Source organism: Pantherophis guttatus, chromosome 14, assembly GCF_059756535.1.
Source record: "Pantherophis guttatus breed Tessera chromosome 14, ASM5975653v1, whole genome shotgun sequence".
NCBI lineage: Eukaryota > Metazoa > Chordata > Lepidosauria > Squamata > Colubridae > Pantherophis > Pantherophis guttatus.
In genome coordinates, this window is record NC_142076.1 from 18300239 (window position 1) to 18321543 (window position 21305).

The 21305-nt window shown below is 45.1% G+C and overlaps 1 protein-coding gene across 1 annotated transcript; it reads left to right on the top strand.

The window, feature by feature from the left end:
• The first annotated feature begins 3057 nt into the window (after positions 1 to 3057).
• Positions 3058 to 18726, top strand: LOC117676771 (cytochrome P450 2W1-like). Its single transcript, XM_060684020.2, has 9 exons — positions 3058 to 3354; positions 8460 to 8622; positions 9472 to 9621; positions 10964 to 11121; positions 12390 to 12563; positions 13980 to 14121; positions 15983 to 16167; positions 16498 to 16639; positions 17909 to 18726. The coding sequence occupies exons 1-9, from the start codon at positions 3157 to 3159 to the stop codon at positions 18097 to 18099; spliced, it is 1503 nt and encodes a 500-aa protein (XP_060540003.2). The 5' UTR covers positions 3058 to 3156; the 3' UTR covers positions 18100 to 18726.
• The last annotated feature ends 2579 nt before the right edge of the window (positions 18727 to 21305 follow it).

Genomic DNA, 21305 nt, shown 5'->3' on the forward strand with positions numbered 1-21305 from the left:
GGGGTGTTTTAAATTTCATTTTTCGGGCCAAATTATTTAATTGTATTTTAATGCTTTTTTAACATTTGTATTATATGTATTTTATCTGGCTGTTCACCGCCCTGAGTCCTTCGGGAGTAGGGCGGTATACAAATTCAATAAATATAAATATAATATAATATATATAATATGTTCTGCCTAATGACTGGCTGGGTGGGCGTGGCTAGGTGGTCATGTGACTGGGTGGGCGTGGCCAACTCGATGGCCAACTCGATGTCAATCACATCAAGGGGCGCCTCGCTGGCCTCTACTCACCCTTTTCCTGCCAGCCAATCCTCGCCTCCCTGCCCGGACTTCTTAGGGCCCCAACAGGGAACTAAGCAGCCACCATGAGAAAACAGCTGGCTCAGTTCAAATTGGATCTGACCGAGAAGGAGGCTCAGCAGATGCACCTCACTGAGGACTAGGAGCATTGGGTTTCCAAGCAGAGGGAAGACCCACAGGAGTGCAAGGCCAGGGACCAGCACCTGGAGGCTCAGCGGGCTGAGATGGTCAGCCAGTTCCAGGCCATGATGCAGTCCCACTGGAACGAGGCCCTCCGGCTCTTCGCCACCAGCAGCGTTTCCGTCCAGCCTTCGCCCAAAGCCCCACACCAGGAGGTCGAAACAGACCCCAAATCGGAATTTCTGCCCCCCTCCGACCCACACAAAAAGATCCCGAAGGGGGAGACTCTCTGCAGCAACACAAACATTCATTGCACGTATCCATCCCAGGGGCCGTAGTTTGAGGACCCCTGATTTAGTGCAATATATAAAACGCAAATAATTTTTCTGCGGACCACCCAAATTTTCTCACGGACCACCAGTGGTCCACGGACCACCAGTTGGTGACCGCTGGACTAGAAGACCTCCAAGGTCCCTCCCAACTCTGTTATTCTGTTATTGGACAAACGATCAAACGAAGGAGGTTTTCAAGAAAAGATCACACAACTATTTGTCCGGGATGTTATAAGGATTCCTTATAATGTACTCTCTCTTTTGCCCCTTTCAAAAGAGAAGAGAATTTAGATGAAAATTTGCCTGAGTTGGGTCTGGTCTATGTTGTGTCTATTTTCATTTGCCTTGTACAATACCAACCTTACGCTTCATTGTTCCTTCGGTAACCCCAAGATGGAATTTTGGGGAACTGCTGATGAATGATTCCAGACTTTGATAAATATACATAAACCAGGAATTCGGTTGCTCTGCATTCTTTGGAGAACTGCAAGCAGGACAGACGGGGGGGGGGGGGGTCTGCCCTCTGCTTTCAACTCTTGATGAAACATTTCCAGTCAAGCATCACAAAGAAATATATTCCATCTGGTTGGAGCACCTACTGCGGAGAAGAAGTCGGAGGCCACGGCCAACCTGCCAGGTGAAGAAACTCAACAGAAATATGAAGTTGAAGGGTTGGGACAGGGGTGAAATCTAAAATTTTCCCCTACCGGTTCTGTAGGGCGTAGCTTGGTGGGCATGGCAGGGGAAGGATACTGCAAAATCTCCATTCCCTCCCCACTCCAGGGGAAGGATACTGCACTCCTGGGGCCAGCCAGAGGTGGTATTTGTTGGTTCTCCAAAGTACTCAAAATTTCCCGCTACCGGTTCTCCAGAACCTGTCAGGACCTGCTGGATTTCACCCCTGGGTTGGGACTTGTTTGCAGTGAAACCCCACCCAGGTTTCTGAGAACCCGTAGTACCATTGATACCCATATGATCCATTATTTATTTTATTTTTATTTTTATTTTGTTGTGGTTAGTTGCAAAGTCGTGTCCGACCCATCTCGACCCCATGGACAACATTTTCCTCCAGGCCTTCCTGTCCTCTACCATCCTCTGGAGTCCATTGAAGCTCACGCCGACTGCTTCAGTGACTCCATCCAGCCACCTCGTTCTCTGCCGTCCCCTTCTTCTTCTTTTGCCCTCCATCGTTCCCAGCATTAGGCTCTTCTCCAGTAAGTCCTTCCTTCTCCTTAGGTGGCCAAAGGATTTGAGTTTCCTCTTCAGGATCTGGCCTTCTAAAGAGCAGTCGGGGTTGATCTCCTCTAGGACTGACTGGTTGGATGGCCTTGCAGTCCGAGGGACTCGCAGGAGTCTTCTCCAGCACCAGAGTTCAAAGGCCTCCATTCTTTGGCGCTCAGCCTTCCTTATGATCCAACTTTCACAGCCATCCATTGCAACGGGGAAAACTGTAGCTTGACTATACGCACTTTTGTTGGCAGGGCGATGTCTCTGCTTTTTAGAATGCTGTCTAGATTTTCCATAGCTTTACGAACATTTATATGACTGCCCAATACACTCACAGAGACCTGGAGAGCTTACAGATATAAAAACCCAAATAGAGAACCGATTGAATCCCCCACAACACACCCCAGGGGCAACAATCAAACGAATCGCTTGATGGGTCCCCATATCAACCTGGGGTCACCAGGACTATGTCTTCAGGGCCTTGAGAAAGGATGTCAAGATGAGGTCAATTTTATATCTGGAGGGATGATGTTCCACAAAGAGGGAGCCACCATGTACGTCTTGGTCACTCTAGATGGACCTCTTTAAGAGAGGGGACTCATAACTTCCTCCCTGGTCTGCTGAGTTGGGTAGATGAGAAAAGACTGTCCTTCAAATAAGCATATCCCAAGCCTTGTAGGACCTTGAAGGGGGCCACCAACCATTATGGATGTGTGAAAGAAAGGTTAGCCAGAGGAAGACCTGAAGAAGAGTTGAGTTGCTTACTGGCCAATCGGTTGTACTCGGCATTCTTGGCAGACGGATACTATCATGTTTTCCCACTCATGATACCCCCATCACATGCACCCATTCCGGAAAATAATCCTTTGGCTACTGAATGCGATCCAAAAACCGGAGGGGGGCTCCAAAATTATAACTTTGATGATTGCTTTTACCTGCCTCAAACACGGAGCTGGTAACTTAAAACTGCTTTTCTCCTCCAATCGCAAACTGCTTAAACCACATTCTCCAGAAGTGGTTAAAAGAGGGTGGGGTTTAACTTTCTCTTCACATTTCTGCAGCCCGACTTATAAAGCTTTAGCGCTGGCAAAGGGTTGAGCAAACGAGCCAGCCAAGCCGATGCCCACGTTCCTCTCCGCCACACCTGAGCCAACATTTCATTCCTCTTTTGCAAATGGCTCTGCTGGATTTCTTTTTTTCTTTCCCCGCATCTGTCATTCTGTTGTTTTTTCTGCTGCTTTTCGCATCCTCCTATTTGCCGGCTCTCTTTCGAAAACCATCTTTAAAGTTGCCGCCCGGCCCTTGGCCGCTTCCCATCATCGGACATCTGCACTTGCTGGATTTTAAAAGGCAGGACAAGTCCTTGCTAAAGGTAAGAGAGAGAGAGGGGGGAGAGGGAGAGAGAGGAGAGGAGAGGAGAGGAGAGGAGAGGAGAGGAGAGGAGAGGAGAGGAGAGGAGAGGAGAGAAGAGAAGAGAAGAGAAGAGAAGAGAAGAGAAGAGAAGAGAAGAGAAGAGAAGAGAAGAGAAGAGAAGAGAAGAGAAGAGAAGAGAAGAGAAGAGAAGAGAAGAGAAGAGAGCTGACAGGTTCCCTGGTGCAAATTCCAGAGTTTCCCCTTCTTAGGATGCTAAGATCTTTTATTTTATTTTATTTTCTCCAGGATTTCTCCTGGTTTTAAACCAGTGGAGTCGACACGGTGCTCCACCGGAATGCAGAATGTGAATCCTGTGTAGGTTTGTTTAGTGTTTGCTTGAGCTATTTGTCAAGTTTTGCTTGGTGCGAAACAAAACAGGTGTTTGTCCGTGCACGCATGTGTCTGTGCATTTCATTCGACTCTTAACTTTGAAATTCCTTAGGAATGAATGCCTTGCTTGCATTCTTGGAGGTCTAAAAATGAGGAGTTTTGTTTGTTTGTTTGTTTGTTTGTAGAATAGAATAGAATAGAATAGAATAGAATAGAATAGAATAGAATAGAATAGAATAGAATAGAATAGAATAGAATAGAATAGAATTCTTTATTGGCCAAGTGTGATTGGACACACAAGGAATTTGTCTTTGGTGCATATTCTCTCCGTGTACATAAAGGGAAAGATACGTTCTTCAAGAATCATAAGGGACAACACTTAATGATAGTCATAGGGTACAAATAAGAATAGAGAAGAGAAGAGAAGAGAAGAGAAGAGAAGAGAAGAGAAGAGAAGAGAAGAGAAGAGAAGAGAAGAGAAGAGAAGAGAAGAGAAGAGAAGAGAAGAGAAGAGAAGAGAAGAGAAGAGAAGAGAAGAGAATTCTTTATTGGCCAAGTGTGATGGGACACACAAGGAATTTGTCTTTGGTGCATATTCTCTCTGTGTAAATAAAAGATACGTTCTTCAAGAATCATAAAGTACAACACTTAATGATAGTCATAGGGTACAAATAAGAATAGAGAAGAGAAAGGAAGAGAAGAGAAGAGAAGAAAAGAGAAGAGAAGAGAAGAGAAGAGAAGAGAAGAGAAGAGAAGAGAAGAGAAGAGAAGAGAAGAGAAGAGAAGAGAACAGAACAGAACAGAACAGAACAGAACAGAACAGAACAGAATTCTTTATTGGCCAAGTGTGATTGGACACACAAGGAATTTGTCTTTGGTGCATATTCTCTCCGTGTACATAAAAGATACGTTCTTCAAGAATCATAAGGGACAACACTTAATGATAGTCATAGGGTACAAATAAGCAATCAGGAAACAATATCAATATAAATCTTAAGGATACAAGCAACAAAGTTACAATCATACAGTCATAAGTGGAAGGAGATGGGTGATGGGAACGATGAGAAGATTAATAGTAGTGCAGACTTAGTAAATAGTTTGACAGTGTTGAGGGAATTATTTGTTTAGCGGAGTGATGAGCTTTCTGAGTTGGCGCAGAAAGAACATTCTTTGTTGTGCTTTTTTGATGATGTTTGTTTGCTTGCTTGCTTGTTTGTTTGTTTGTTAGGAGGGAACAACCAATTGCCCTCCGAGGAACAGTTCATGGGAGAGAAGCAGCAAATTCTTCTCGTAGAAATAGCAATGGTTACAACGCGGCTTTAACATAAAACGCTGAGAATCCTTCTCTTGCTTCCCCGAATTGCAATAGTGCTCATTCCCATTCTCATGACTTTTAAAAAAAGAAAAAAGAAAAAAGACAAATTAAATTTGTCTTACATTTGAAAAAGAATAAGGCAAATTCCTTGTGTGTCCAATCACACTTGGCCAATAAAGAATTCTATTCTATTCCATTAATATATATAATTTTATCTACGGTTTTTTTCTTTAACATCCAAAAGTGCTTGGTGGACAGTGTATTGTCTGGGTCAATATACTTTTGCACACTATTCTACTGACTTTGATGGCAGGTTAGGATGGATGTTGTTGCAGTCTACGTTTATAGAGTGCCAAGACAGGAATGGAGGTAATTTTTTTAGGCTGGAACTGCTGGGAGAGCAAGAGAGTTTTTTTTTTTTTTTAATTTGATTTATATGCCGCCCTTCTCCGAAGACTCAGGGCGGCTTACAATGTGCTCAGCAATAGCCTTCATCCTTTTGTATATTTATACAAAGTCAGCTTATTGCCCCCACAAACTGGGTCCTCATTTCACCTACCTTAGAAAGGATGGAAGGCTGAGTCAACCATGAGCCTTGGCGAGATTCGAACCCTGCAGTAATTGCAGGCAGCTGGTCTTAATAAGCTTAATAACAGGGTGCCTTAAACCCCTGTACTACCAAGTTAAATCTCTTTTGAGCTCAGCTTGGTCTATCCATGTGAGGTGGGGTGGATATTGGCTGACTCTGGCAATGCCGCTGTGGGACGTGTTAATACATATTTATTAACCCGAGAAAACCTGTTTGCTCTTAAGAAAAAAGGAGTGAATATCAAGTCTGGGAGCTGGAATCGAATAATCAGAATCGTTCTAAAGTTCAGTTGCTCAAGGCGGGGGCTGGTGGGGGGTTGCCACCCTAAAAGGAGAAAATTACAAGCCTTCCAGTATTGACTTCTGAAAGTTATTGGAAAGGGTGTGGCTTTTGCAAGTGTGTGGACCTGTGTGCATTACACACACAGATACCACCCCCCAAAACACACACACTCATGCACAACCCAGAGAGTTGACCTTGAACAAGACATTGCATATTTAAGCCCCCTGCCTTAGTTTCTAGAGAGACACGGTGGCTCAGTGGCTAAGACGCTGAGCTTGTCGATCGAAAGGTCGGCAGTTCAGCGGTTCGAATCCCGAGTGCCGCGTGACGGGGTGAGCTCCCGTGACTTGTCCCAGCTTCTGCCAACCTAGCAGTTCGAAAGCAGGTAAAAAATGCAAGTAGAAAAATAGGGACCACATTTGGTGGGAAGGTAACAGTGTTCCGTGCGCCTTCGGCGTTGAGTCATGCCGGCCACATGACCACGGAGACGTCTTCGGACAGCGCTGGCTCTCCAGCTTTGAAACGGAGATGAGCACCGCCCCCTAGAGTCGGGAACGACTAGCACAGATGTGCGAGAGGAACCTTTACTTTTACCTTACCCTAATTTCATAAATCAGAATGGGAATAAACAAACTGGTTTGTCGGAGCGCAAGGCTGGTGAATCGGGTGCCTTTAATTAGTCAGAATCTGAAAAAGTCCATTTCTGCCTCCAGATAATAAACCTTGCAAATCTGTCTCAAATCAGGCCGAAGCATCCACGATTCGGTGAGATCCTTCTGTGTTTTATTTGATAGAGCCTTATTTGGTAGATTGTCGGGGTGCACAACGAAATATAATTTCATTGTATTTTATTTATCTATATATTAAATTATTATATTATATTCCAATTTCCTTTTACAACTGTATTTTATTCCAATTTCCTTTTAAATCGTATTTTATTCCAATTTCCTTTTAAATTGTGATTTTATCCAATTCCATTTTAATTTGGTTTTTTTTAAAATCAGATTTTAGTAATAATTTGTGTCTGGAACACTGCACTTTGATATGGCCCAAGGGCTAATCAGTAAAATAAACTCTAATTGTTGATAAGACCCCAAGAGAGAATCTGGCCATCATGCTATTTCCTAATTTCTGAGAGTTGTATTTGTGGCCCCATCTTTAAAAATGGCCCCCTAAGACATGGGCAGGTAATCAATAAACCTCTTATTAGAGTTGGTCTCACAGCCAGACAGATGTTTAGCAATAGCAATGGCACTTAGACTTATATACCGCTTCATAGTGCTTTTACAGCCCTCTCTAAGCGGTTTACATAGTAAGAATATCGCCCCCGACAATCTGGGTCCTCATTTTACCGACCTTGGAAAGGATGGAAGGCTGAGTCAACCTTGAGCCGGTGAGATTCGATCTGCTGAACTGCAGCTCGCAGTCAGCTGAAGTAGCCCGCAGTGCTGCACTCTAACCACTGCGCCACCTCGGTTTAGAGTGGATTCTTGGTATTTTTGTCCACCCCATTTCTTCCCAAGGAACTGGGATAGACAGATGTGCATGTTTGATGGTGTTACAGATATCGTCGGAGGATGTAAGCTGTTCCAAGCAAAACTGCCTTTTGCAATTGACCGATGGGGATTTTGTCAATGCAGATGGTGTTCAAAGAAAGCTCCAGATAATCAGTTATTTGTATCATGGCTTGTCACACAATCAACCAGATGTTTAGACCGGATTTGACATTTTTGTCCATCTGTTGAGTCCTAGCTGAGGACCTGGGAGAGGCAGATGTGGATGTCTGATCGTATTATAGGTCCCATCGCAGGATGTAAGCTGTTCCAAGCAAAACTGCCTTTTCCAATTGACCGATGGGGGTTTGGTCAATGCCGATGTTGGGCAAATGGTTCTCCAGTTGGTTTGGGATCGCACCAGGGGTGAAATGCTCCTGGATCGGACCGGTTCACCCGATCCGGTAGCGATCTTGGCCAGTGGTTCAGCAATCTGGTAGCGATGGTGGAGCGAAGCTCCGCCCACCCACCCGGAGGTCATTACTTCCTGGTTTTAACCAGGAAGTAATGTGTTTTTTACCTTCTGGGCATGCACAGAAGGTTTTGTTTTTTTTTTAATTTGATTTATATGCCGCCCTTCTCCGGAGACTCAGGGCAGCTTACAATGTGCTCAGCAATAGCCTTCATCCTTTTGTATATTTATACAAAGTCAGCTTATTGCCCCCACAAACTGGGTCCTCAATTTACCTACCTTAGAAAGGATGGAAGGCTGAGTCAACCTTGAGCCTTGGCGAGATTCAAATCTGCAGTAATTGCAGGCAGCTGGTCTTAATAACCAGTTTAATAACAGGGTGCCTCAGACCACTGTACTACCAAGGGTCTTGTGAATGCGCAGAAGGTCTGTGTGCGTATGTGATGCAGCGCGTGCACTTCCGAACCAGTAAAGAAGGTAAGTAGATTTCACCCCTGGATTGCACCCAAGGTGCCTATGACTGTTGAGACTTCCTTTGCTTTCTTTTGACCCAGTCGCTCTATTTCTCTTGGCTCTCTTTCAGCTTGCGGAAAAATACGGACCCGTCTTTACTCTCTATTTCGGGTTCAGGAAAGTGGTAGTGTTGACAGGCTACGAAGCAGTGAAGGATGCTCTTGTGAACTTCACTGAGGAATTTGTGGACAGGCCTTCCATACCTATATTTGAGGAAATTCAGCATGGAAACGGTAAACGCTCGCTGTCGTTTCCCCTCCCCCCCAGAAGGAAAACTAAAACACAATGTACCTTCAGATCTGGTTATCCCAATCTTATTTCCTGGTGGAAGTCAGCACGGCATTGCTAATCATTTGTGCTTAAAAGCCCCTGTGAAGAACCTCAACAGATGTAGGACGCTGAACATTTCTGGGCAGGGTGGTATGAGGGAAAACAGAGAATAGGTAGACGGAATCTGTCCCGAAAAGTTGGCAGTTTCAATAATAGAACTTAAAGTTCCCAAGTTTGGAGACTCCTGCTCTAGATCTTACTAAATACAATTCCCGGCATTGTTCAACTGCAGCTGAGCTGGGTTCGAGGTCCTGGGAGTTATAGTTTTGATCAACAAGTGGAGAATCCCAATTTCCTGGCTACTCGTCAACTTGAATGGCTTGCATCCAAGGTGTATCTTGGTTGACTTCTCATCTGAAATTTCTCCCTCCTCTTGGTGGACTTTGTGGGGTCCTTGGTGCTCTCAGAGCTGGGTTGTTTTCTTGGAGATGTTTGTGGAGTTTGCATACCTAAATTTCTTAAACTCCATGGGAACAGAAGGTAGCTGTAGGAGAAAAACAGCCAGAACTGAGGGTGGAGTTAAGCATGTCATCAGCTTAGAGTCCTTAAATTGCCACAAGTGATCAAAGTCCAACTACTCTTGAATTCCATTGACCCTTATCTGGTGCCAATTTAGTATTGAACTCTAGCTGACCAGATTCCTGTGTATAGGAGATTCAAGATTTATTCATCTTGAATAAATCTTCCATGCTACGACTTAATGGATAGCCCTGGTTCTTCTCTTCAATCGTATCTTCTATTTTCCCCAACAGGGGTTTTCTTCTCCACTGGAGAGTTATGGAGGTCTACCCGAAAATTTACGGTGTCCACCATGCGCAACCTTGGGGTGGGGAAAAAACACATTGAGGAATGCATCCACGAAGAGCTCGGTTTTCTGATAGAGAATATTAACTCTTTCCAAGGTGAGTGTCATGTCATGAAAATGAGCTGGAACAAGAGCCGGCAGAGACCGAGAAGCCGTCTCTGTTGGCCTTGGAGGAAACTGGGGAAGGGCAGTGTCAGTCCAGGCAAGGCTTCTCTGAATTAGTAAGGCCTGCAGACCTCAGGGAGAGTTCAAGAGAAGACCAAGGACTACCCCCCTCCTGATCTGAGAGCAAGGAGGAAAGAGAGAAGGCGAGAACAACGCAAACTGAGCCAGCTACGAGGGAGGAGAGTGCTCCACCCCCCTTTCACAAGGAGGAGCCTGTTCCTAGTGCACGCATGTGCCGAGATGCCAGAAGGCAAGAGCAGCTAAAGCAAAAGGGACGACTCGGGAGTAAGGCCAGGAGATGATTGGCCCCGCCCATAAGGCTTAAAAGAGAAGCAAAGGCACTTGGGCCTTTTGCAGGAAAGCAACGTTGCTAACTCTGTTTCCAGTCGGCATCTTTCGTTTGTTTCTGAACTCCGTGGGGCTTTGCCAAGTAAGGCCTTTGGCAATGTGTCAAAGAAGATAAAGGTTGATGATTATCCCGAAGGACTTCTTCCAAAGGACTTTTTTTGCAACTAATTGGGACTCAGCTGGGAATGAACGTCATTCTCAGCTGTTACAATAAAATAGTTTTTTTGGGGGGACTAATTGTGTCTTGTAATGACTCAGTAAGCCTAGGTCACAAAAAAAACCCTTGTTCCAGCCACAAACCCCACAGTCTTCTTTAACAAGAGTTATCGATGCGAAAGGGATAGTTACCGGCATTTCTGCAACGGAGCAATTTCTTCATAACAACTCAGTTGGAAGGGACTTCGGAGGTCTTCTAGTCCAACCCCCTGCTCAAGCAAGAGACCCTATACCCGTGTTGGTGAACCTTGGCAGTGTGCCAGAGGTGGCATGCAGCGCCCTCTCGATGGGCACATGAGCCATCGCCCCAGTTCAGCTCCACCGCATATGGGTGCACACCTCCCGTCAGCCACCTGGTTTTAGGGTCTCTGTCACGGATGTGTGGAAGGGCGGGGCACGTGCAGGGGGGTGCACACGCATGCATGGAGGGGTGGGGCACATACAAGAGGCCACATGTGTATGCGGGGGGCATTGCAGGGGTGTGTGCATACACGGGAGCGGGGCGCATGCTCGGGGGGCATACGCGCAAAGCATTTTGGGGGTTCAAGCGCGCTTTGGGCACTCAGTCCGGAAAAGGTTAGCCATCAGTGCCCTATACTGTTTCAGACAAATTGTTATCCAAGTTTGTTTTAAAAACCTCCAGTGTTGGAGCACCCAACAACTTCAACTGTTTCCACCGATACCAGTTTCTCCTCTCTTTTACTCTGAAGGCGAACCTTTCGACCTGAGAACATTCAACGCTGCTGCAACCAACATCACTTTCGTTCTGCTGTTTGGGGAACGGTTTGAGTACAACACCCCGAATTTTGTCACTCTCCTAAGACTCATCGACGAAGTGATGTGTCTGCTTGGCTCTCCTACTTTACACGTAAGCCGGTGTTTCTCTTCCCCCAACAAATCTTAACAAACTCCAAAGCACGGCCATGACTGCACCACGGAAATTGGCAACGGCTACGTCGCACAGTAGGGACGCGGTGGCTCAGGGGCTAAGACGCTGAGCTTGTCGATCGAAAGATCGGCAGTTCGGCGGTTCGAATCCCTAGTGCCGCGTAACAGGGTGAGCTCCCGTGACTTGTCCCAGTGTCGACTTGCAAAGCTTTCAAGTTGCCATGAGCAGGAGGGAGGGAGAACTGATGGAGCGGATTTATTTCCCTAACTGACACTACATTCCACAGATGTTTGGGTTACCCCAATCAGTAGGAGAGTTTTGGGTTTACACAGCCAGCCAAAGTGGTTAATTGGAGAATGTGGTTTATGACACGGCCAGGGAGGAGGGGACAGACAGGGTCATAGGGGAATGTAAATTCCAAAAGAAATACGAACAGTTTTCTCCTACAACCACCACTCCCCTTTTACTTTTTTTTTTTTTTTAATTTGATTTATATGCCGCCCTTCTCCAGAGACTCAGGGCGGCTTACAATGCGTTAAGCAATAGCCTTCATCCTTTTGTATATTTTATACAAAGTCAGCTTATTGCCCCCACAAACTGGGTCCTCATTTCACCTACCTTAGAAAGGATGGAAGGCTGAGTCAACCTTGAGCCTGGTAAGATTCGAACCTGCAGTAATTGCAGGCAGCTGTGTTAATAACAGGGTGCTTTAGACCACTGTGCTACCAAGGCTTTTAATTACTTCTATTAATTCCCCAGTCAGGGAGGGGCCATTCAGCATCCACGTGTCCCTTGCTTCCCAAGTCAACTCCTGATAATCAATTGTTCTCCTCTTCTGATAGCTCTGCGCATAGGCGCATCTGGAACAGGCCCCAGCTGTTCCTCTTCCCCGCTTATCTCTGACTCCGAAGGCAGCTGGGGAATGTCGGACAGCCTTGGCTCCATCTCTGCTTCCAATGCAGAGCCTCCATCAGAGCCTTCCCCAGACTCCAGGACTGGCCCAAGTTCCTCCCCAACCTCTTCATCGTCCGAGTCTGCTGCCAGCTGACGGGCCACAACAATAAGAACGAAAAAAAGACTAGAAAAAAGTTAGGAGGGGGGGAATTATTAGAATGAGTTAGAATCAGCAAAAGTTTGGCATCTGCAAACTCTGCATCTTAATGGTCTCTTTTGCAAGCAGGGATGTACGGTCCTTCGTCTTTCTTATATTTCTCTCCTCTCCTTTTCCTGCCTTTGACGCTGACTAGCTGTTCAACTTCTATCCGTTCCTGGGATTTCTCTTCAACGCTCACAAGACTTTGCTTCGGAAGATCGAAGACGTCCGAGTGATCATCCGAGATTACATCAAGAGTAGCAGACAGGATCTCAACGGCAACAGCTTCAGGAGCTACACAGAAGCTTTGGTCTTTAAGCAGGAACAGGTGTGCCCGGCGCAAGTAACAAAGCTTGCAAACAGGGGGTGGGCAGCCGGATGCCATCCAAAAAGTCTAGATGGTGGTCAAATGATGTGCCTCGCCCATAATACCATGGTGACTACTATCTTAGTGTCAGGGTTTCAATTTACACCCCCAACGAAAGAAGACTCCAAGGCTTGAGTTTCCTCAAAGTTCCATTTTATTAGAGATGTCATATTGGCACATCTAGGAAAACCCGAATCTGAAAGCTTCCAGGTTTTCTCCACCCAAAGGAAAGTTCAAGTCCCTGCCCAGCACCCACAAGTCCATCACATGGTCCAATCAAAGCACCATCCCAACTGGAGATGCCTCCCAGTCACACCCCTCCAGGTGCAGGGCAAGATGACCTTGACTTTCTGAGAAAGGAATGTTATTAGGACTACATATCACCCACGCCATCGAAATGACTCTTAGGTTTATTGATCTCATACGTCTGAATGGCAGAGGAAAACATCTTCCCTTTGTTGGAACTAGGAATGTCTAGTCTAACAAAAGGAGGACTAAGGGCAGGGGTGGGTTCTAAATTTTTTTTACTACCAGTTCTGTGGGTGTGGCTTATTTTGTGGGCGTGGCTTGGTGGGAGGGTAATGTGAGTGGGTGGGCATGGCCAACTTTTTTTTTTTTTTTTTTACTTTTAAAAGCATTTTTTCTACAACCTTAAGAGGTTGCAGGAAAAAAAAATGCTTTTAAAAGCCTCTGACGATCAGGCAACTCAGCTGGGATCGACAGAGGCTTTTAAAGGCATTTTTTTCCCCCCTACAATCTCTTCGGCTGAAGAGGTTGTAGAAAAAATGCTTTTAAAAGCCTCTGGCGATCCCAGCTGAGCCGCCCAATCATCAGAGGCTTTTTTTTTTTAATTTTTAAAAGCATTTTTCCTACAACCTCTTTAGCCGAAGAGGTTGTAGAAAAAATGCTTTTAAAAGTTAAAAAAAAAAAAAAAAAGCCTCTCATGAGGTGGGCGGGGTAAGCGAGCGGCGACCGGGCCTGGGACCGGTTCGGGGGCGTGGCCAGCCAATGTTATTACCAGTTCTCCGAACTACTACAAATTTTTACTACCGGTTCTTGCGAACCAGTGCAAACCGGGAGGAACCCACCACTGGCTAGAGGGGATATGACAGCAGTTTTCCAATATTTGAGTGGCTGTCACAGAGAAGAGGAAGTCTAGCTATTCTCCAAAGCACTTGTAAGGGTAAGATAAGAATTAATGGATGGAAACCTATCAAGGAGAGAAGCAACCTGGAACTAGGGAGAAATTTCCTGACAGTGAGAACAATTGATCAGTGGAACGGGTTGCCTCCAGAAGTTGTGGGTGGACCAGAGGTGTTGCATCCATAACATCCATCATGTCCCCTCGTCTCACCCCATACTTATGCCCTTTCCTAGGACATGAACAAAAGACAGAACCTTTTCCACGAAGATAATTTAATTGCGTCCATTCTGGATCTCGTCATGGCTGGGACAGAAACCACAGCCACAACTCTTCAATGGGCTATCCTGTTGGCCATGAGGTACCCGGAGATCCAAAGTGAGTTGTTGCTCTCTGTTGTTGTGGTGATTTTCCACTCTTCTAGCGTGCATAGGTATGGAGGGTAGCGTGGCGTGGATTCCCGCAAAGTCCATGGTTTCAATTCTCAGAGTGTGTTTGGGTCAAACGATGAGCGATAAACGAAACTCCAAGAGACGAAGCACAAGTGGGAAAGACAATTTCATGGGGTCTGTTTTAGGAAATTAGAGAAGGGTTGTCTAGCTGCAAATTTAGTGGAAGAGAATGGATTGAAGCAAGCAAGCAAGCAAAAAAAGGGAGGGAAGGGAAGGAAAGGAAAGATCTCTCAGACAAAGAAAGGAAGGAAGGGAGGAGGGAGGGAGGGAGGAAGGAAGAAAGGAAGGGGAAGGGAAGAAGGAAGGAAGGATGAAGGAAGGAAGGAGAAGGGAAGATCTTAGAGGAAGGAAGGAAGGGAAGGAAGGAAGGGGAAGGGAAGAAGGAAGGAAGGATGAAGGAAGGAAGGAGAAGGGAAGATCTTAGAGGAAGGAAGGAAGGGAAGGAAGGAAGGAGAAGGGAAGAAGGAAGAAAGGATGAAGGAAGGAGAAGGGAAGATCTTAGAGGAAGGAAGGAAGGGAAGGAAGGAAGGAGAAGGGAAGAAGGAAGGAAGGAGGAGGGAAGGGGAAGGGAAGATCTCTTGAAGGAAGGAAGGAAGGAAGGGGAAGGGAAGATCTCTTGAAGGAAGGAAGGAAGGAAGGAGGAAGGAAGGAAGGAGAAGGGAAAATCTTAGAGGAAGGAAGGAGGAAGGAAGGAAGGAGAAGGGAAGAAGGAAGGAAGGAGAAGGGAAGAAGGAAGGAAGGAAGGAGAAGAGAAGAAGGAAGGAAGGAGAAAGGAAGATCTTAGAAGAAGGAAGGGAAGAAGGAGAAGGGAAAAGGAAGGAAGGTAGGTAGGAAGGGGAAGGGAAGATCTTTTAGAGGAAGGAAAGAAGGAGAAGGGAAGAAGGATGGAGAAGGAAGAAGGAAAGGGGAAAGGAAAGGAAAGGAAAGGAAAGGAAAGGAAAGGAAAGGAAAGGAGGTTACAGCAACCACGAAACTGGCTTTACTAAGAACTTCACCAGGTAACACTTTCTACACCAGTATATGAACCCAGAACACCTTTGCAGGTGAGAAGTGACCCTTTCAAAAGTTTCGCAAGACATCTCACAGCTCCAGACCCCTGCATTTTTTTTAAAAAAAAAAAAACCAGTCTAACTTAAGAAAAAGGAGATACCAAAACGCTTAGAATAAAACGTGCCTTCTACACAGGGGAATTCGCTCACCTGTTCATTGCTAGCAAAACACGAGTACAGGAAGATAGTAAAACGGGGGGAGGGGGAGAGAGAGCTTGTTGCCGAGACTTAAAAAAAAAAAAAGAGAGAGAGAGAGAGAGAGAACAAAATCATGTCAAAATGGGCTGGAATCCAGTGTGGACGAATGAGGAGGAGGAGGGATGCCGTGAAATTGAAGCGGACAGATTGGCTTTGGCCAAGACCAGTGTTTCTCAACCTTGGTAGCTTGAAGATGGGTGGACTTCCACTCCCAGAATCCACCCCCAGCCAGCGCTGCTGCCCCAAAACCCTCCCTTTCCCTTTCCGTTCCCCACTCCCCTGCACTCATTGGCCATCTTCCAAGTCATTCTACCCCTAATCTACTGCTCCAGCTCAAAGGAATTTCCCCCCTCCCATCCCATCTCCTAGGGGATATTATCTCCAGGGAAAATAAGTAGGTGAAAAGTCAAACGTCCCTTTCCAGACGCCTTCGCTTCTCCTTCTCATGTCAGCACTAGAGTAAATGCAGCTTGAAGTGCTGACACACTGGCCTAGACGGTGTTTGCGTTTCCTTTTTTTTTATTGCTGGGCTGGCTTCAGAGAAGGTCCAAGAGGAACTCGGGCGAGTGGTGAAGCCTGGCCACTGGGCCACCTACGAAGACCGACACCACCTGCCTTTCACCAACGCGGTGATCCACGAAGTGCAGCGTTTCATCACCCTCCTGCCCCACGTGCCACGAAGCACCTCCGTGGACACCCATTTCAGAGGCTACTTCCTCCCCAAGGTAACTCCCTCCCCCTCACAGGTAGCCCTCAAAATTTCTGGGGTTAAGTGAGATGTGGGTGAAGCGAGTTCCGGCCCCGTTTTATGACCTTTCTTGCCACAGTCGTTAAGCGAATCATTTAACGCTTCACAGGGAGCCACAGCAGAGGGATGAAAGAGCCACATGCGGCTCCAGAGCCACGGGTTGCCGACTCTTGTAGTAAGGGATCCATATTTGTGGTGCCTATGATTCAGTCTTAACTCCAGGTGACCCCACGTCCACCAGCTGAAAAAAGATTTGAGACAGCTTGGAGGCTCCTGTTCTGATCTTCTCCTTCCTGTCCTTCTCCAGGGAACCATGGTCATCCCATCGCTGACTTCAGTCCTGCTTGACCAGAGCCAATGGGAAACCCCCCACAAATTCAACCCCAACCACTTCCTTGATCCCAGCGGGAATTTCGTCAAGAAAGACGCCTTCGTGCCTTATTCTTTAGGTAATTTAAGACCTTCTTGGAGACTTTGAGCGCTGGGAGACTCCCCGGGTCCAACGTGGCAATAACTGCGGCGAAGAGAACCGCCTTCCATCAGGAGCTTTTCCTGAAAGGAAAATGGTGTTGCCATTGCACAAAAGTTGCGTGTTTGGGAAACTCTTCAGAATACCTTTTCCTAGGCTGGAAGTTCCAACCCCTTCTTCTCCTCCTCCTCTCCACCTTCTTCCTTTTCCTCTTCTTCTTCATATTCTTCCCCTCCTCCTCCTCCTTCCTCTTCCTTTCCTCCTCCTCTTCCTCTTCTTCCTCTTCCCCTCCTCCTCCTCCACCTTCTTCCTCTCCTCTTCTTCCTCTTCATCCTCTTCCCCCTCCTCCTTCTTCCTCTTCCTTTCCTCCTCTTCCTTCTTCTTCTTCCTCTTCCCCTCCTCCTCTTCCACCTTCTTCCTCTCCTCTTCTTCCTCTTCATCCTCTTCCCCCTCCTCCTTCTTCCCCTTCCTTTCCTCCTCTTCCTTCTTCTTCTTCCTCTTCCCCTCCTCCTCCTCCTTTTTCTTCTTCTTCCCCTCCTCCTCCTTTTTCTTCCTCTTTCTCTCCTCCTCTTCCTTCTTCCTCTTCCTTTCCTCCTCTTCCTTCTTCTTCTTCCTCTTCCCCTCCTCTTCTTCCACCTTCTTCCTCTCCATCCTCTTCCCTTCCTCCTCCTCCTTTTTCTTCTTCTTCCCCTCCTCCTCCTCCTTTTTCTTCCTCTTTCTCTCCTCCTCTTCCTTCTTCCTCTTCCTTTCCTCCTCTTCCTTCTTCTTCTTCCTCTTCCCCGCCTCCTCTTCCCCTTCTTCCTCTCCATCCTCTTCCCTTCCTCCTCCTCCTTTTTCTTCTTCTTCCCCTCCTCCTCCTCCTCCTTTTTCTTCCTTTTCCTCTCCTCCTCTTCCTTCTTCTTCTTCCTTTCCTCCTCTTCCTTCTTCTTCTTCCTCTTCCCCTCCTCCTCTTCCACCTTCTTCCTCTCCTTCCTCTTCTTCCTCTTCCCCTCCTCCCTCCACCTTCTTCCTCTACATCCTCTTCCCCTCCTCCTCCTCCTCCTTTTTCTTCCTCTTCCTCTCCTCTTCCTCCTCCTTCCTCTTCCTTTCCTCCTCTTCCTTCTTCTTCTTCCTCTTCCTCTTCCCCCTCCTCCTTCTCCTCCTCCTTCCTCTCCTCCTCTTTCCTCCTCCTCCTCCTTTCTCTTCCTCTTTCTCTTCCCTTCTTCCTCCTCCTCCATCTCCTCTTCCTCTCTCTCTCTTTTTTTAACAGGACGCAGGAACTGCATTGGCGAAAGTCTGGCCAAAATGGAGCTTTTCCTCTTCTTCACGGGCCTGCTGCAGAAATTCACTTTCCGACCTCCGCCTGGGCTTACAGAAATTGACTTGGACCTGAATGTCCCTAAGACGACGTTCACTCTAAGACCACAACCACAGCTGACGTGGGCCGTTCTCCGGGAGTGAAGAAAAAGTTGCACGAGACGAAAGAAGGGGAAAGGACGTCCCTATACAGACTACTATACACTCTTTGTGTGCATACGTTTGTGTGTATGTTTGTGTGTCTGCATAATCTGTATCTATACATGTAAACTATATACATTTTAGGGCAGTGTTTCTCAGCCTTGGCAACTTTAAGATGTGCCAGACTTCCACTCCCAGGAATTGAGGTTCAACACATCTTAAAGTTGCCAAGGTTGAAAAACATTGTGTTGGGAATCGAATTCCATAGAAAGCTAGATTTAAAATTAAGCTGAAACTCAAAAGAGAATGGGGGAGAAATGTGCCGCTCATTTTTGCAAGGACCTGAACGTTACACGATTGTGGATAAAAAATTGTGGATGAAAAATGCCCCACCTGTGGATGATCTGATCCGCAAAATTTACTTCCCCCACCTACTTTGTACTAAGATTATTTTTCTTCCTTTAAAAAATCTTTATTGCTATCTATCTCTCTATCTCTCTACCTACCTACCTATCCACCTATCTCTCTCTCTCTCTCTCTCTCTTTATCTCTATCTCTATCTATATAATCTCTATCTATCTATCTATCTATCTATCTATCTATCTATCTATCTCTATCTATCATCTCTCTCTCCATCCCTCCATCCCTATCTATCTATCCATCCATCCTTTTATCTACCTATCTCTATCTCTATCTCTATCTATCATCTCTTTCTCTCCCTCCCTCCATATCTATCTATCTATCTATCTATCTATCTATCTATCTATCTATCTATCTATCTATCTATCTATCTATCTATCTATCTATCTATCTATCTATCTCTATCATCCTCCCTCCCTCCCTCTATCTATCTATCTATCTATCTATCTATCTATCTATCTATCTATCTATCTATCTATCTATCTATCTAATCTAATCTATCTCTATCATCTCTCCTTCCCTCCTTCCATCTATCTATTTATCTACCTATCTCTATCTTTATTATTTATTATTTTTTATTTATTAGATTTCTATACCGCCCTACTCCCGAAGGACTCAGGGCGGTGCACAGCCAAACAATAAAAACACATACAATACAAAATTTAAAAAATAGAATAAAATCAAATTAAATAATTTTGGCCCCGACAAATTTAAAACCCCAAACTTCTAAAACCAATTTAAAATTGAATATATAAATACTAAAAGATATTTAAAATCTCTATCTATCATCTCTTTCTCTCCCTCCCTCCCTCCCTCCCTATCTATCCATCCATCCATCTTTTTATCTACCTATCTCTATCTCTATCTCTATCATCTCTTTCTCTCCCTCCCTCCCTCCATATCTATCTATCTATCTATCTATCTATCTATCTATCTATCTATCTATCTATCTATCTATCTATCTATCTATCTATCTATCTAATCTATCTATCTCTATCATCTCTCCTTCCCTCCTTCCATCTATCTATTTATCTACCTATCTCTATCTCTATCTATCATCTCTTTCTCTATCTATCTATCTATCTATCTATCTATCTATCTATCTATCTATCTATCTATCTATCTATCTATCATCTATCTATCTCATCTCTCTCCCTTCCTCCCTCCCTTCCTATCTATCTATCCATCCATCTATCTATTTATCTACCTATCTCTATCTCTCATCTCTTTCTCTCCCTCCCTCCCTCCCTCCCTCCATATCTGTCTGTCTGTCTGTCTGTCTGTCTGTCTGTCTGTCTGTCTATCTATCTATCTATCTATCTATCTATCTATCTATCTATCCATCCATCTGAGAAATAAATGACCAAGGTGATGAAGGATTTGCTTGAGAAGGAAGAACGTCTCCTGTGAAGTTTTTATCTTGGGAGGACAGAAGATTTACTGGTTTGAATCCAGACAGGCTCTTCTTGTCTCTCTGCAGCCTCTTCCTCTTCTTCAGTTTCCACTTCAGAGCCTCGACTGCCTCTCCATGGCTGGTCTGCATCATAACAAATCTTTTTGTTTGCTTGTTTTTTGCAACTTTTTCTTCAGCCAAAAAAATGCTTTTAAAAGTTAAAAAAAAAGAAAGCCTCTGATGATCGCGCGGCTCAGCTGGGATCATCAGAGCCTTTTAAAAGCATTTTTTCTACAACCTGTTTGGCCAAAGAGGTTGTAGAAAAAATGCTTTTAAAAGTAAAAAAAAAAAAAGAATTGTGTATGCTCAGAATTGGAAATCAGAGAAAATACCTTTGGAAGAAGAAGTAATAAAAATTTTTTAGACTGTGCAGAAATGAATAGATTAACTTTGATGATTAAAGATAAGGAGGAATCAGAATATTTTTAAAACATGGAATTATTTTTATAGTTGGTTGGAAAAGAGATATAAATGACTGCTACTATAATTGTGTACAAATGATGATTATAATATTGATTTAGAAATGAAATGTTAGAACGGTTTGGATGAATATGAAGATAGAAGAAATTTATGGAAGATGGAGAAGAAGCCTAGAAGATAACACCGAGGCGTCACAGGGAAGGGAGGATTGATGTATTAAATGTTTGTTTGTCTTAAAAAATAAAATCTTTACCAAAAAAAAAAAAAAAAGTAAAAAAAAATCCTCTGAGGATCACGCGGCTCAGCTGGGATCGTCAGAGCCTTTTAAAAGCATTTTTTTTTCCTGCAACCTCTTCATCTAAAGAGGTTGTAGAAAAAAATGCTTTTAAAAATTAAAAAAGAAAAAGTTGGCCACGCCCACCCAGTCACATTACCCCCTCCACCAAGCCACGCCCACAGAACCGGTAGTAACCGGTACTACTGTAGTAACAGTAGTGAATTTTACATTTCACCACTGATCCAGACATGCAAAATTCTTCAACTTGATCCAATAAAGCTCATCCTGAACCTACAGGCATTGGTTACTCAGTCTGGCCTGGCTAGTAAGGTTGACTTTAGGAAACAACGTTACACAGTCGAGCAGCTTTTTCAACCTTAAACCATTTGGAGACATGTGGACTTCAACTCCCACAATTCCCCCGTCAACCCTTTCTTGATTGCATCTCCAAGGATGGATGACGTAACACCGTCCCTCTTTTCCCAGCATACCTTGATGTGACCCTACAAGTTAGGCTAGTGAGATCTCAGGCCTGATCCAGTCCTTGGGGACGTCTTACATTCTTTGGAATCTGTGACAAACTTTCCTTGTTTAACTTACGAACTTAATTCTGTCTTGCTAGGGGCCGTCCCGGATTGA

Coding starts and splice junctions, on each gene's coding strand:
- LOC117676771 (XM_060684020.2), top strand. CDS start 3,157: ATGGCTCTGCTGGATTTCTTTTTTTCTTTCCCCGCATCTGTCATTCTG. Junction 3,355..8,459: donor AGGACAAGTCCTTGCTAAAG/GTAAGAGAGAGA, acceptor GCTCTCTTTCAG/CTTGCGGAAAAATACGGACC. Junction 12,564..13,979: donor TGGTCTTTAAGCAGGAACAG/GTGTGCCCGGCG, acceptor GCCCTTTCCTAG/GACATGAACAAAAGACAGAA.